At 45.0% G+C, this 16,501-nt stretch overlaps 1 protein-coding gene across 5 annotated transcripts in view; it reads right to left on the bottom strand.

Moving 5' to 3' along the window:
• Window positions 1-16,501, bottom strand: part of LOC133351212 (cubilin-like) — a 212,696-nt gene that overhangs the window by 178,489 nt on the left and 17,706 nt on the right. For 4 of the 5 annotated variants that reach the window (XM_061566298.1, XM_061566321.1, XM_061566306.1 and 1 more), the window contains exons 5-15: window positions 12,658-12,839; window positions 12,144-12,297; window positions 10,888-11,120; window positions 9,806-9,938; window positions 8,668-8,819; window positions 7,175-7,312; window positions 5,673-5,932; window positions 4,787-4,874; window positions 3,175-3,319; window positions 2,830-3,038; window positions 1,793-1,940 (exon numbers count right to left, since the gene is read on the bottom strand). In XM_061566298.1, coding sequence (XP_061422282.1) covers window positions 1,793-1,940; window positions 2,830-3,038; window positions 3,175-3,319; window positions 4,787-4,874; window positions 5,673-5,932; window positions 7,175-7,312; window positions 8,668-8,819; window positions 9,806-9,938; window positions 10,888-11,120; window positions 12,144-12,297; window positions 12,658-12,839 — 1,842 coding nt within the window. The remainder of the gene's footprint in view (window positions 1-1,792; window positions 1,941-2,829; window positions 3,039-3,174; window positions 3,320-4,786; window positions 4,875-5,672; window positions 5,933-7,174; window positions 7,313-8,667; window positions 8,820-9,805; window positions 9,939-10,887; window positions 11,121-12,143; window positions 12,298-12,657; window positions 12,840-16,501) is intronic. The other variant, XM_061566315.1, reaches the window with a different exon arrangement.

Raw genomic sequence — 16,501 nt, 5'->3', positions numbered from 1 at the left:
TCATGCGAATGTTTTCGCATTTTCTTCTCTCAATCCAACGCATCAATAATTTTATTTCCGGCCTCTCGCACTTCCCCTCCCATCCCAACCATCTCCTTCCCTCCTCTCAACCACACTCCTGCTTCCTCTGCCCTCCACCGAAGTGTCACCTTTGACTCCTTCACTTTCTCTACCCACATCTCCGCTACTACTTAGCAATCTACCGCTTTCTTCTGTTCGACAACAGGACAATCGGCCGTCTCAACCTGCCGCCAAACTCCTGGTTCCTCCTCTGATCTTCAACCATCGGGACTCCTGCAGTTCTCTGCTTCTTGGTCTCCCTGCCTCTGCCCTCACTCCACTCCAACAAATTTAAAATGCTTCTGCGTGAAGTTATTTTCACTGCGCTTTAATTCTCATTACTTGGCCTCTCCTACTCCTACTTCGATGGCTTCACGTCCACTACACCGCTCTCTTTTCAAATAACTCACGCTAAGTCATTACATGTCTCCATTGCCTTGCTCAACCTCATCTCGCCATTATCATCTCTTTCTGCGTCCCCTCTCATCCTCTTCATTCCAAATCTGCTCTCCGTCTCTCTGTTCCTCCTTCTCCCTGTGCCCAATTCCCGTCTTCGGTCCTTCTAACCTCCTTGCACCCCTCCACTGGAATAAACTACCCCTGTACATTGAGCAGTGCTGCCCATAGACACAACACTGCACCAAAGACTCAGCACGCCCATAGACTCAACGCTGCCCGTAGACTCGACACTGCCCATAGATTCGATACTGCCCGTAGACTCGACACTACCCATGGACTCGACACTGCCCATAGACTCAACACTCCCTCTGTCTATTAAGGAGTCCCCCTCCTTAACATCCTTCCATTCCTTTCTTAAAGCCTCACCTCTTCTGTTGTCCAGTCCCTTCCCTCGCCCCTCCGCTCCTTCCAGTCCCTTCCATACGCTTCCGTGAACCCTAAGTACCCCTCTATCGCTGTCACTCATTCCTCAATCCTTGAAGCACGCGCCTGCCAACTAGAGGGACTCCTCTACTTACAAAAGAGTTAGGTTCCAGAGGTCTGTTCGTAAGTCTATTTGTTCGTAAGTCCAACTTTACTTCTGTCGATTCAAAATATGTTGTATGGCATGTACACTAAACACAGGAAATGGCCTTGAAAGTTGTACATTCTCCTGTAGATGTAGACGACACTGGTTTTTCATGTTCTGCAGATGTAGATGCCACCACCGTTTTCAATTGCGCAGTGGTTGAACTTATAACTATCGGTCCAAATAGGTAACTGGACATAGTATCTCTGTAAGTTCCTGAGGCGAATGTTTGTAAATAGAGGAGTCCTTGTACTTCATTTCTTTCTGTTATCGTTTTGTAAGCTATGTCAAGCGCATTGAGTGAAAGCGCTCTATAAATATACATTAGATTAGAATGTGTCATGTGCCTTGAAGCTTGCAGCATAAAAGCCACTATAAATAATGATTGTTATTATTTCCTACCAATTATCTTCCAGTTGTATAATCAGTGTCGTATTATCAAGTGAACACACATTGCTGTTGGACATCTCACAGTGAGCATAACACGACTCTTGCGTCAAAGAACGACCCCGGAAGATATCATCACAGAACTACTTCTGCAGTTACTGAAATATTCCTCTTCAGCCACAATAAGGTCACAACTCAAACATGGTTGGAATTAGCGCTGGATTATGACGACACATAACATACAGGGGTTGTGTTTAAATGTAAGTTAATGAACCATGTAAAATAAATGACAAACGTCGTGTGCCAACAACACCTTACCTGAAGTCTGTAAATGAGAGCCTGATTTGTTTGTTTGCTGGAGAGTGGATCAGCCAAGTACAGTTTTCATAGTTGTCATAGACATTTGGGTAGTTTGGTGATGATATGACTCCACTGGTCTCATTTAACTGTTTTCTACAAACATATGCTGAAAACAAAAAAAACTTTAAATGCAAGCCTAATAGAGCACATTCAGTTGTCTAACCATACAATACATATGAGTGTGTACAGTATAAATATACCATAAGCAGGCAGTAGTTAAATACAAATTAGATATTTTCTAGATAAAATAATAAAAAAAACTCTCATTTGTAAAATACTTGAGTGCGATTGTCAAGTATATAATCACAGATCAGTGAAGGTGTATTGTATTAGTTCTTTTTATATTTGTTTGAGAAAAATCGAGTGACAGGAACTATATTTATGATTCCACCAAACCCCACCTATATAAAACACTACACATTTAAACGTATAAATTGCAATACAAATTTGAATTCATGCCTTGTCCAAGAACGTCAGGACAGGTGCAGAACAATGGGAATATTTTTTACGGAGAGGCAGTCGGTCATGGACAAAGGAAAAGGAAAGTCTTGAGCCTGGACTTGAACGGCGGGCAGAGAATCGACGGCAGAGGAGGGAATTCTCGTCAATGAGGGCAGTGGAGAGGAATGAGCCCCCCTCCTTATCATCACGTGAACATTTATAGCGGTAGCCAAAGACTCTAAATGCATGTTTCTATATGTGGAGGAGGGAAAAAAACCGGAGATCCAGGAAAAAAAATCCACGCCACTACGGAGGGAGAGAGACATGCAAACTCCTAATATAGAGCAGGCGTCATGGTCGGAATCGAACCCACGACCTCCTGTATGCCAGGCAAGGTAGTTAACATCTCGCAGCCGCGACTGGAGGCTTAAAAGCAGGACACCTTGGTGGCTGTAGCAGACAGCGCATGGAGGGGAGCAAAGCGAGATGAGGAAGGAGCGAGTCTATTGAGGATTTTGAAGACGGTGAGTGCAATCTTGACGTTTGAGTAATACCTTCAAACCTTCCACTAAATGTTGCATTTTTTCGCTGAAGCCCTGGAAGGTAAATGGCAACGACAGGACTGCCTTGCAGGGTCATGTTTATGGACCCGATGCGGCAGAAATATCTCTGCATATCCAACTGGGTGCCGTATCTATTTGCCATTACTGCACCCACCATATTGCTCGAGGAGCAACCCTCCGTGCCGTTCTGCTCTGATGGGCTGTAAAAGATGCAACGCAACAGCGGCATTAGCGACAGAAACAGGGTGAGACCTCAACTTAAAGCACTTCACATGGATGTGTTCCTCACATCTGCATTCATAATCGTGGTTCTGGCGTGAGTTGAATAAAACAAACCCGCTTAATTCCAGGAAAATTCGGAATTTATCGTTGTAGCTGCCATTGATAGCCCACAGGCAGAAGTCATTGTCACTTTGTGAAACGTGGGGGGTCTCCAGGCGTCCTTCAGAGGCACTGATGAATTCGTAGCACGGACGGGGAGCTAAAAAACACAAGAGGCTGGCATCATGCGTTTTGATTTTATCACGGAAATTATACGACATTTTAAAAGGGAATTACCATTCATGGCAAGCACAAATTTTGTAATTCATGGCAAGCACAGATTACTAAATAAATCACATTCGTCAATAACACTATGGCCTTAAAAGTAAAATATATAATAGGTGACGTTTTTACGGAAATGGCCTTTGTTCAAAGCACACAAATAGAGAGGCAGAGAGATGGAATGGATATAAGTTGGAAACTGCATTCTGAACCATTTTAGCATCAAAGGGGCTGGCAAATCAGAATCTTTACTTAGACTGGCGGAGGAATCCGATGAGCTATGAAGCTCTTTTTCACAGATGTCCAGTATAGGCACAAGGTCAGCAAATGATCAGTGGGACGTTTTAAAGTCTTTTTGATCCGAACATTGATTGACAGCCTCTCTAATTATATTTAAATGACAATCGGGCCCCTGAAATGCATCGCGAAATGGATTACTTGGACAGTGGTACGTTTAACCTCATTGCAAAAATCGGTACCCATCATGGAATGTACCTTCAACATTTTATATTTTTTTCCCTTTTAATACAAATGAGTGTTGTTTGTAATACGTTTATGTTTATTGAAGGATTTGTTAATAAATAGGTACTAATAGGTAAATATTGAAATGCAAATTTAAAAAAACATTCAATAAACATATGTTATTTGTATCAGGCCTCATGTTGTAAAGGGAAGTCCCCAACCCTTATCCACTCTCTCTGGCCTCACTATTTATGTGCTCTGAATGCCAATTTCCTGAAACATCATCAAGTACATTTCCTTTTAAGACCGTGATATCGATGAATGTGATAAGAGGGTTTTCCCCTTTTTTATGGCAACAAAACAAGTGTTAAGATGTAAAAACACCAAACTGAAACTTTTTGCAAGGAATCATGTCTGCATTAACCACAATGCTTGTGGTCAGAATACAAACAAAAACATACTCTGATAATATATGCATTGTCCTTGAAACTGATTAGTCTGCAATAGAGTGGGCCCATGTGAAGGCTGCCATCTTCAACTTGGTTAAACACTAAGACTGCCAATTTAGTTGTATTGATTACCACAATCATAATGTTGATGTATTTGTTATCCTTTCTGTATGTCTCGCATCCACAAAAAGGGCATCTCGCATCTCCAGGGGTTGCGTGCATCCCATGTTAAGAACAACTGATGCATGCATCTGAGCGTGTACAATATATCTGAATGAGCACGTTGTGTTCAAATGAATTATGGAGGTGTGTGTATGGATGGCTGTCTGTGTCAGCGTGTCTGCGGGGATCTACGTTGGACGGATAATTGGTAAACCGGCAATTATTTTAGAATCGTTTACCGGTTTCGGCAAGTTAGCTAATATGAATACAAAGAAAGATGCAAGAAAATGTGACAATCCCGTATTGAGCTGAATACAAATTGTTGAACTAACCTTGAGGGCATTCTCCATCAGACAGGGTTACATTGTCTATGCCTACGAGGGAGATTTCTTGCATGTGTGTGTCGGCCACGAACTCAAGCTGCAATGAGAATGCACAAACACACGTTGCCGTGAGTGTACACAGCAAACCCTCTCTATTCGCGAGGGTTACCTCCTCAAACGCATTTGCGAATGCGGAATTCACGAACGCAGAAAGCTTGTTCCAGTGGGAAAAATTGGGTTATGTTCCTGGTACGAGTGAAGATATGGGGGGGAGGGGAATTGTCAATGTTTAATTACGACTGCAACAAACAATAACGTGTTTTTTTAAAATAAACTTTGATGATGATGACTATGAAGGTGGTGGTGGTGATGGTGAGGAATTCAGGAGGATGACCTATCGGAGGTGCAGGTGTTTGATAACAATGCCGCACAGCTGTTATAATTTTAGCACTCTGGGGAACACGATTGCATTCGCCTTCCCCGATTGCATTCGCGTTCTTTTTAAAGGACCTCATTGTCGACTCGTTTATACCAAAATGTATAAACGAGTCGGCTCTCAGTACGTGTGAAGTAAAAATGCACAATAGCGAGTTCAGAGCGGGATTACTGCGAGAGACTGAGGACTAAGCGGGGAGCCGAGGTGGCATGCCTAATCATCGCGGGCAGTTTCAAATGTAAAATTCTGCGTGCACATCCATGGTGTCATTCACTCGCGGACACTGGAGTCCGGCGGGTGTCGCGAGTAGGGAATTAGTACGAATTTAGTCACTCAGAGAAATGTGCAAAACTCTTGAATTCCAGAAGTCACGCGTCCAGGGGAGGGTTTTCTGCGTTCTTAGTAACGGAAGCGCGCCCCCTCGTACCCTCAGACTCTGCGTGGCTCTCTAACTCTCACCTGGTAGTTGGTGTAGTTGATGTTGACAAGTACCCTGCCCCAGCGTGCATTCATGCCCCGGAGGGGGGAGGCCTTCCACAGGAGAGAGCGCTGCGCGGAGTCTGTGTCCGTCACGTACAAGGCCAGCGAGGAGTTGCTATTTGCAACGATGCTGAACCAGAAGCTCAGGCACCTGAGGCCGTTTTGATGTGTCATGAGAGGGCTCAGCAGAGTCGACATGGAGTTGTACATATATTGGTTGATGCCCAGGAAAGCACGACCTGGAAAAATAGTAAAAAAAAAAAATGTAAACATTGTATAATAAGCACAATAGGCATGGTTTGAAAAATACACAAATATATATATACACAAAGAGAAATACCTTGATAACAGGGATTAGATTTGAAAACTACTATGAGCGTACTTTTTGAACAGGTTATCTAACATCACAGAGGGCAGAGGGTTTATGCACGGTTCTAGCGGTGACACTGTGGGAAGCGAGACAGACAGCGGCTGTTTGCATAATTTGTTGCCAGCCAGCAGGGCCTCATTTGCCGCTCTCTTTTGAGCATGAGTCGGGCCTCCGCCACTTTACGAAAAGATTGTTGCCCGGATGACAACAAAAATGACTCGGAAGTGAAGTGAGAAATATCAACACATTCAAATAGAATACCGTGGCCTCGTTGGAAAAATGCGTACATAACAGGCAACTTTTTGGGCAATGCCAGGAATTGTTTCCCGCGTGCTTCTTAAAAGCCACTTAAAGTATCATATGCCTTGAAGAAGGGCCAATGCCCTCGTAGAAGTTGATTTTTCCAGCATCGACAGAAAACTGGTGTATAGCAACGATCTGACCTCCCTGCTGCTGGAGTTGGTCAAAATCATCAGATGCTTAGCAACAGTTCTCTCAGAGTATACACCTCGCTGGTAAATACAGCCGCAAGAGAATGATCAACAATGGCCTCCCTCGAGCCTTGGCATTAGTAAAGTCATTTAACACAAGTGACCTGCCATGTATGTCATCTCACAAGTTAATATATGATGATGACAGCACCCTTGCTGGCCCAGGGCACGAACCTCAAGAACATTGCCAATACTCTTTAACAGCTGATCTAATAGTTATTGGAGGCATGGTTCCATCGCTGGAGAGACACTCCAACCAAATCCTTCCAAAACCACTACAGGTGCGTTACACCTGAACAATTGTGCAGCAGATTACCGTGCAAAAGCTTGAGTTGTATCAAGTGTAGAGATTTAAAAATACATATTTTTTCGTATACATTTTCATTCATGTAAATATTGTAGATTACAGTATTATATGTACTTCAGCATTATAAATATGAATGTTGGGATGTGTTTTGGTTAATCAGTGTTTAATGGAGCGTAAGAATGGTCAGTTGATAAACACTTAAGTACTCTCACACAGCATAGGATTTACAGCAATTATATTGAAGCATTCATACAACGTTATAGCATGTTATATATGAACCGTGTGTGTGGTGTACATTTATTGAGATACCCACCGTGTGGAATTAGACTCAGTATTGGCAATACGTAGACATTGTTGTATTGAATTGCCGTCCACTGAACGGCATTTTCATATTTGTTTTGCCATCCGCAGAATCCTTGCTCAAAGTCACAGCCGAGCAATGTTGACGGTTCTAAGAAGAACAAGATAAATATTGTATTAAGACGGTGGGCTAGGTACGGCGCAAAGGAAGTTCAACATACATACAACAGGAACATTCGTATCATTTGGTCAGTTTTGCGTCAAATGTAGTTCTTTAATTGTAAATTCAGGCCATCTTCGTTTTCATTGTTGGCATTTCTGGTACCTGTACGAACAATTCACCATGAGGCCACACTGACAGTGCTAATTAAACCAGGCGCTGTGCCATTTAACAAAGCGGCTGATCCCGCACTATCAACAACGTACGACTACTTTAGCCATGGCGTCATGTGAGCTGGAGGGAACATGCTGAACTCCTCCCCCCCTTCTCTTACTATTTTCAATTTACCAGGTAAGGCCCACTGAGCTAGATAGCTCTTTTTCAAAAGCAACCTGACCACAAATGATAGCTCAACCAAGTGGCTTACTTCATCGAAATGTTTCGCAGCCAAATACTCTAAACGCATGATGTCGATTCTAAATGAGGGAAAACCGAAGAACACGAAGTAAATCTACTCGAACATGGGGAGAGAGACATGCAAATTCAAACAAGTAAACCCGTAAAAACAAAGTTTTTCACTCTAAATCCTTTATATGCGTGGCGTCTAGAGTTCTCTCGTCCTCTGGCTTGAGATGGCTGCAATCTATGGGTCAGATGATTGTCTGCCAGTATTAAGCAATTAGTAATTAAATATTTAATTAGTTTTCCCTAAACAGTGTAAAATTTTGGAAAAAAAATTTCACGAAAATTAATTGTCACACACAACGAGTCTGTGTGGAAAATGTCAGCTCGATTGGATCACGGGAAGTGGGTTAAAACACGACCGAAAGATTTGCACGGTCCTAAGCAAGCAAGCACGCAAGCAAGCACGCAAGCAAGCACGCAAGCAAGCAAGCACGCGAACTTAATATAAAGGATTTAAAAAAAGAGCAGTCGTCACAGTCGGGATGGAACCCACGACCTCTTGCATACCAGGCGCGGGAGATAACATCTCACCACCGCGGGGCCCCAAATTCAAAATTCTTAGTCACATTTTTTTTTTACAACAATATTAAAAACCCAGTTCACCAGTTTGGAAAACACCCATTAACATAAGACAATAAAGGGGGCTGGACAAGTGAAACAAATTGAATTAAGCATTGTGCATCGCACAAATATATATGAAATTAATGTGTAGCCATTCGTCATGCAGTGATGCCTGCTCAGGGCTCTCACCCTGAGCCACCCCACCACCTCTCATAGGTTTTGTTTTTTGCTCCGGCATCAGTGTGTATTTGCCATTGCACTACTCATATAGTTCGCAACGCAAATCCATCAGTACATGAACAAAACAACAAAAAGCAAACCTGAAGCCTTGTAAGTCACATTAAATGGTCCATATGTGATTAATACGACTTTATTTCCAGAGGAGAGGATATTTATGTTTTCGCAGTAATAATTATTGACAATGGCCAAAGTCGGCCCTTTGATGGACTGGCCTTCATGGATTTCAGCATTCCTGAAATGCAAAAGAAAGATCAGTTTGTTTGCATCACCATACTTTTTATATACGGTATAACTTCTAAAAGCCATACTCGATTAAGTCAGAATTCGGGGTAAGGCGAAATGCTTCTTGACCTGAACACTGGCTGTGCATTAATTAGGCTGCGTTTGGTAGATGATATACTTAGATGCACTATAAATTATAGTGATATGCACATACAATAATTATCGATTGTATGGAATCCAGTTGAGCTATTCCTGTGGTGCTTCGTCTGTGCTCTCTATTGTATTTCGCATGTATCTCATTGCACAAAATAAATTCCTTCAATCACTTCAGACGTGGGTTTCTTGGAGCATGAGGACGTCGATGTTATTCATCTTCAAAATGTTTGCAAGATACTCGCACTTTACCCGGCAAAGTCCCTCAGTGTTGAGTTAGAGCAGTGGTTCTTAACCTTTAATGCAGCCTTGCACCTCCCCTTTGGGTTTCCATCATAATTTTTTTCATGTTAATAAATACATAGGGTTTGATGAACCAAAGTAGTTGTACTTACATGCCTGTGCTTAATTTGTATTTCGATGATTTACCTTCTAAAAAAATCTGGCCACGTCTCACAACCCCAGAAAGAGCATCTCGCACCCCTAGAGGGTGCATGCACCTCAGGTTCAGCACCACTGAGTTAGAGGATCTATCTGACGTGTTGCTTGGCCCTGGAGGGGACCGTTGTTGTGGCTTAAGTTGTTGTTCTGGAGACTGGGAGATCATTGATCCCAATGTTCAATCGCCAGGTTGATGGCATTTGTCGCGATTGCTCACGTAATAGAGTGAGCCTGTGTGAAGGTTCAACACTAAGACTGCCAATTTTGTTTTATTGATAACCAAAATCAGAATGTTGATGTATTTGCTATCCTTGCTGTATGTTGCTATCTTGATGCACTCATCAGTGGTACTGGTTACTGTCTACGAGTATATTAACAAATCAGCTACTGAAGTGCATTTACCGGCAGAAGGTTCCATTCAAGAACACAGCTTTGTCCGGACTTGTTTCAATGAGCCAGTAGCAATTGTTGCTACTGAAGGAATCGTTCCCAGAAATGAAACCTTCAGTTCCATTAAATACACCTCCACAAGTCCCTAGAGAAAACAAACACAAAGTGGTAAACCTTACCAATTATACACTTATTGGAACTTACAAAACCGTTATTTTAAAAGCGCACTTTAAATTCACAACACAGTACTTTTATAACCACGTTCATAAAGTACTAAAAAAATCATGAACATACTATTCATTTTATTTATTTTACCAGGCAAGGCCCACTGAGCGATACAGCTCTTTTTCAGAAGCGACCGAGCCACAATAACTCAACGAAGTGGGCTTAGCATCACGTGGACATTTATAGCAGGCAACCACTGTTAAATTCATGTTTATAAATGTGGAGGGAAAAACCAGGGAACCTGGAGAACAATCCACGACCACAGGGAGAGAGACCTGCAAACTCCAAATATACAGGGATTGGGATCAGGATCGAACCCTTGAACTCCTGCATACCACGCGAGGCAGATAACATCGTGGTGCCCTTCGTGCTATTTCATACTATTGCATGCTATTAAAACGTCAGAATCAATTGGAATTGTTCTAAATCCTCCCAAGCAGAGGGCTGTTTTATGTTAGGGGCTGATCCGCGCCACTGGTAGACCCGGATTAACAAAAGCAGGTGATGTGGGGTAGCGAGCTAGCGATTAGAGGGGTAGTCTCAAGGGAGGGGATAAGCAGGGAGAAAGTATTGGGTGCCATTCTTGCAGTGCAAGGGGGTGCGGCACTGCAGGTCAACTATTTAGACCAGGCAGGATAGATTATTGTTGCGTGACAAACCACACTCGTCTGCAGTAAGGAGGTGTGCACATCTGGTGTTGGACAAGCAAAGGAAAGTCGGTTTAGTTTGGCGCCTGTTGAGCTTGCCACCTTCTGAATGTTGAGTCAAAAAATGCTCTGCCCACAGTGCCACCTCGCCATATTCCTCACTTGCAATAATGTTGCCTCAATATCACCGACAACAACCGACTGCAAAGAAAAGTGAATTACCTTGGAACCCGTTTTGTGAAACGCTGAAAGCAAAAGCTCTAGAAGAATTCCTTTCACCGGATTTCAAGACCACCATCATGCTGCCTTGGGACTGCGGGCTCTGGCTGGGAGGGCTGTTGCTGCAAAGTGAGTCCAGGATCACGGAGTGTACATTTTCTCCGTTGTAAATGGTCAGGGAATCTCCCACGCACCTGCTGTGACTCTGCCCTTGTGATGAATTGTCAGCATCCATCCTGCACAAAAAGACAAATACAAAGACCCCCCGAGTAGCCTTAACAAACTGTTGGGGCAAGTTCTGTTCGCGAGTAGGGCCTATGAAGGTTGGCATGGCACACGAGGGGGTGGGTGGCCAGCACCACTAAGTCAAGGTATAGGTCAGATAATCTCCATTTTTGGGTTGATAATTACGAGTACAACTTTTTGAGCAGTCAACAGCATGAGTGGTATGGAGAGACTGACATCAGTAACAGCTATGTTGAGTATTAAGTTCTGAATTATTGATGGAGTAATATACCTCTCACTGCAATATGTACAAGATACATTTTTAACAAGTGGTCCTCAGCTGAGACTGGCTCATTCTTGAGATTGAATACTGCAATGACTTGAACATCCGTCTATAGACCACCTCTATGTATGTTTAGTGTTCTTCACGGAGGCACACACTTGACTTGGAGGTAACACGTTTATTACACAGCCCAACAGGGCTAACTACACAACGTACACATGTTAACTAGACCCCAACAGGGTAACTACATAACCGGGTCAGTCAGCAACCTCATGACTGACCCACGATGCCGAGCAAAGACCGAAGACCGGAGAGAAGTAGCACCGAGGATTGATTCCAGAGAACAGTCAAGAACGCTCTCGGGACTGCCCCTTTATGCCCCTGAGCATGGCCTCGCTCCACCCTCAGTCACGCACCGATCGGGATCTTTCCCGAAGGATCCCGACCGAGCATCACGTGTCCCTCAAGTCCCCTTCGCTACCCTGTCCGGGTCACGTGCCCTCTCGGGTTCACCCAGACTACCCCATGCTCACTTGCCCTCTCTCAAGCCGTCACCAGGACTATGCCCCCTAGGGCCTGTTCACATGCCATACTTACTCTGCCCCCCGAGAGAGGTCCCAGACGCACAGTAGCACTCTTGTGACAGTGGCTGGCGCTAACACCATAGTGACACCATTAACGTCACTACATATGTAAGTTGAACTTCTATCGCACCGTATGTATGGCACACTGACTCATCGGCATTACCCACCTGAAATCCATGAATGACAGTGAGATGCCACGGCTTGGTGCCTTGAAGATCCAGACGCACTCTAGGTTGCTGGGGTAGTTGTTGGGGTAGTTTGGAGACAGTATTAACAGGCTGCTGTCTATTATATCCAAAACGCCTCCACAGTGGCTATCAGCTGAAACACAACACAAGTATTGCATGGGATTAAATTAAGGTTGAAGGTTCCTTTAATCGTTGGGTGTGATGACATAAGTCTTTTTCATTTCTTCAAATGCCATTGCAGAGCATATGCTTCTTTGGAAACCAACGTATTAGTTTTTTACACACACACACTTGAAGTTCTTCTCTACCCTGCTCATCATATTCAGTCCGCTGCAGTTTGAAAGTCTCCGGATTTGGAGTGTGTTGGCCAAATAGATGAGGTGAAGAAGAAAGCCAACGTAGGACCACCAGGACAGACAGCTACATTTGCTCATCCGAATGTTGTTTCCCTACCACTGCAATTATGCACCCAATGTGACAGTGGCATAGGCACCTGGTGTAGCATAGAAATTTCCATGCAGGTACAGCCAACCGTTGTTGTTCTTGGTGACGACAACCCGCACCGATTCAGTGGAGGACACGTAGTTGTACCTATACACATTTACTGGTAGGTCAGTGACCTGATTCAGTGGGCCGTCATAGATCCGAATGCTGTTGTTGTAGTAGTTGTTAAATCTGCAACACAACAAAAATTAGTTTTCACGACAGTGTTACCATGCGATAGAGGTTTCGCTAGCAGTCCCTGACTTACGAACTACCTAACTTATGAACACCCGCACTTACGAAGGAGTTTCCTTAAGATATTAATTTTGTTATAACCATCCAACGTGCAGACGCGAGCTCCTACTTGCCAACCGAACCGAGGAACTATTTTGTTCAGCGAAGCGATCCTTCGCGAGATGTAATGAGTCTCAGAATCCTGCTGGAAGACAGCATTGATGTGTGCCTGTGCGTGTGTGCACGTGTGTGTGTCGAGCGGCAATATCTTTTCATCGGTTGCGTAACGCTGTGTGGAAGCTACCTGGTCTGTCGCTCCGCACGAAGCTTCAGGTCTTCTCGGCCACGGTCATTCCCTCCCTTCTCTACGCTTGCGAAACGTGAACCCCCCTAGTGGAGCATCTTCGCCGGTTGGAAACATTTAGGCTGGCCTGCCTACGATCCATCCTGGGTTTAACCAGGCTGGATTGTGTGAGGAGCTCACAAGTCCTTGAAAGATCTGGGCAAAGTCCCATCAGTGAGCTCCTCCGGCAGGCAAGGCTGCGTTGGCTGGGTCATGTAGCCCGCATGCCCAGCCACCGCATGCCTAAACAGCTTTTGTTCCGCCGGATCAAGGGGGCTAAACGGGCGCGGCACGGGCTAGAAAAGAGATGGAGTGATGTGGTACAGGAGGACGTGGAGCTGAGTGGACTTGCCGATGACTGGTACCAGCGGTGTCAAGATCGGCCACAGTGGAGGAGGCTCGTGAAGGACGCTACTGGGCAGTTGGAGGCAGTCGCCCTCCAACAACAACGGAGGGCGGAGAAGCGACGCTCACAACAACGAGCGGAGCGCCGGGTGGCTAAAGCACAGCAAGTTGGTACAGTAGGGGGCACAGGTGGTGCATCAGCCAGTCATCTCGGTCATCTCGGTCAGTCGACCCGTGGCACCTGGGTCTGCCCCGTGACCTCCTGCCAGCGGGCGTTCGACACTTCACGTGGCCTCAAGGTGCACATGGCCTGGCACAAGCGTCGTGGTGACGTCACCGCCACTTAGTGGCGAATGGCGGTTGTTGTTGTGAAAGTGTGTGTGGGGGAGTGGTAGTGTAGCGGTTAGCGCGCTGCACTATGAACCCGGCGAGACGCGTTTTATTCCCGCTCACGGCCAACATCAGTGGCGATTATCTGAACCAGTCCTGGGCCTCCCCTAGGTCGACTCAGCCTCAAATGAGTACCTGGTGCGGTGTGTAAACATCGCCACTAGGGAGACAAAGGCGGTCGGGCATGGTGCTGGCCACCATCCCCCTCGTGTACCAGCCTTCATAGGTGCTACTCGCCAGCAGCGCTTGCCCCAAACGTCCGTTAGGCTATACGGGGGATCTTTGTCTTTTGTGAGTGTGTGTGCAAAGGTTAGTGTGTTGCGCTACGAACCCGGTGACACAAGTTCGATTCCTGCTTATGATCAACTGTGTCTGGTGAGGTGTTTAAACATCACCACTGTGGAGACAAAGGCGGCCGGGCGTGGTATTGGCCACCCACCCCCTCCTCGTGTGCCGTGCCGGCCTTCATCGGCGCTGCTCGATAAAAGCACTTCCCCAAGTCTATTGAGGCTACACAGTGGATCTGCGTGTGTGTGCGCGCACGCGTGTGTTCCCGTGTGTGTGCATTTGTGGTGACCCCTTCTGACAAGCATCAAGACTCAAGGCAAATGAAAAAAAAATCTTATTTTCATGTTACTTTATTTGGTAAAATTTTCTATAGCGTATATATCATAATATTACATGCACAATGCTTTGTTTTACCGTAACACCGACCGTATGGGGCATTTAAATGCAGTACATTGTCTTCCGAGTTGCGAACCATTTCACTTACGAACTGGTCTCAGGAACGAAACTCGTTCATGGGTCGGCGACTGCCCTACTGCTTAATGCAACTTAATGCTGTGGCAAATGTATGTTTTACATTTCTACGTAACGAACCCTCAGCCAAATCCGCCATTTTGACTTTTCTGGCTAATGCCCCAGAATTGTTCCTCCGATGCAGGTCAGCTAAGTGAGTTGTAAACCGTGGGTTCTGTCTTTTACTCGACGTTTTTTGAAGGGTGAATGAGCATCATTGGAATTTATAAATAAGCTATTTAAAGATGACCTGACAGATTCCAAATCCTCAGCCTCTTAAGACATTTTCCAAATTATATTTTCAGCATCTGCAATACATTTAAGCAGAATTTACCTTGCTACAATAATTTTATGGGGCAAGTACAGAAATGCAGTCCATCGAATACACGCCACCAAACAATTATCAATGATTCATTCAGACGCTGTCTTCCCGACAGACCTGTTCTTCACCTGAGGACGGCTGCTTGCGTTGTGGCCGAAACGTCGTGAGAATTATTTAATTATGTTTTATTTGTATTATTTTATTATTTCCATTCTACGTGACTTTACTGAAAGAACCAAGAAGATGAATCCCTGCAGTCATGAAAGCTTTAAATCGAAAATTATGAATGATGTTATTACCTAAAATACGCACAATCCATCATTTATTTGGAGAAGTTGTAAATATTATATCTAGCAGTGAGGGCTTTTTCTCGAATTTGTATTGCACTGGGACAAGTAGGTTATGTTCTTAGGTTAATGTCAGAGATGTTACAAGATTTAAGGTACGTCGTGATGTATTTTGGATCCAGTTCAATTTCTAAAATATTAATTTAAGCACGTAATATTAAATTTTGTAGCTTCAAACCTATTAGACTTCTTACATTTAAGTGTATACATACGTATGGTGTTAGTAAAGTCGGAGAAAAAGTAAACAGGGTTAAATGGGATAAATTTATATTGGACTTGCCTTTATGTCACTCATAAGACAGGAATAATTGTGTAGAGGAGTAATATGGGGACGTGACGTCATACGCGCTGTGAGGTGTGATGACGTCATGTAACCTGGCGGTACTTAAGGGGGGCCCCGTGATGAAAGCGGGGTCGTAGGGGGAGTCCGGGATGGAGAGCAGTTGAAGGGAGCTGAAGAGACAGCCAGGGGTAGAGCTCGAGAAGTCTGTAGAAGCCGACTGTAGTTACGGAAGATGAAGAGACAGCCAGTAGGCTAGCAGTAGAGAGAGAGCTAAGGATCCAAGGGAAGGACTGAGTGTAGGACACCTACCCCTGCTGGTTAACTACTTTCTTTGTTAATAAACTGGCGCAAGCCTTTACTTGAAGACCTGTCTCAACATCGTCATTTTCCACACAACAACTGGTGTCAGAAGTGGTTCCTATCTTCGCCGCCATGTTGAAGTCAGGGGCGAGATGGAATAACCCGCCTGTTGCGGAATCTGATGGCGAGGACAGCATGGAGGAAGTTCCCGCAACGTCCCCGGAGACCGGGGCCCCGGAGATGCGCCCCGTGGAGCCAATCCACCCAAAACAGGAGGAGATGGCGGCCGTGGGTGGCTCCTCACCGCCGCCGGACACCTGGTGAGTCCTCTCGAGCCAGCTGGATCTGCTTCTCAAGGCGGTCGCGCAGCTCGCGGTCACGGTTGCCGAGGTGGGAACACGGCCGTGCGCACCCGATACATTTTCTGAACGGGATCAACGGATTCCCACCATGGCGCTTCCCGCCTCGGTTGAAATTGGCACCATCACTTCA

This window comes from Lethenteron reissneri, chromosome 5 (genome assembly GCF_015708825.2).
Source record: "Lethenteron reissneri isolate LAM-NWPU_2019-01 chromosome 5, ASM1570882v1, whole genome shotgun sequence".
Taxonomy (NCBI): domain Eukaryota; kingdom Metazoa; phylum Chordata; class Hyperoartia; order Petromyzontiformes; family Petromyzontidae; genus Lethenteron; species Lethenteron reissneri.
Note: the sequence above shows the minus strand (reverse complement) of the source record. Positions and strands in the feature narration are given on the sequence as shown.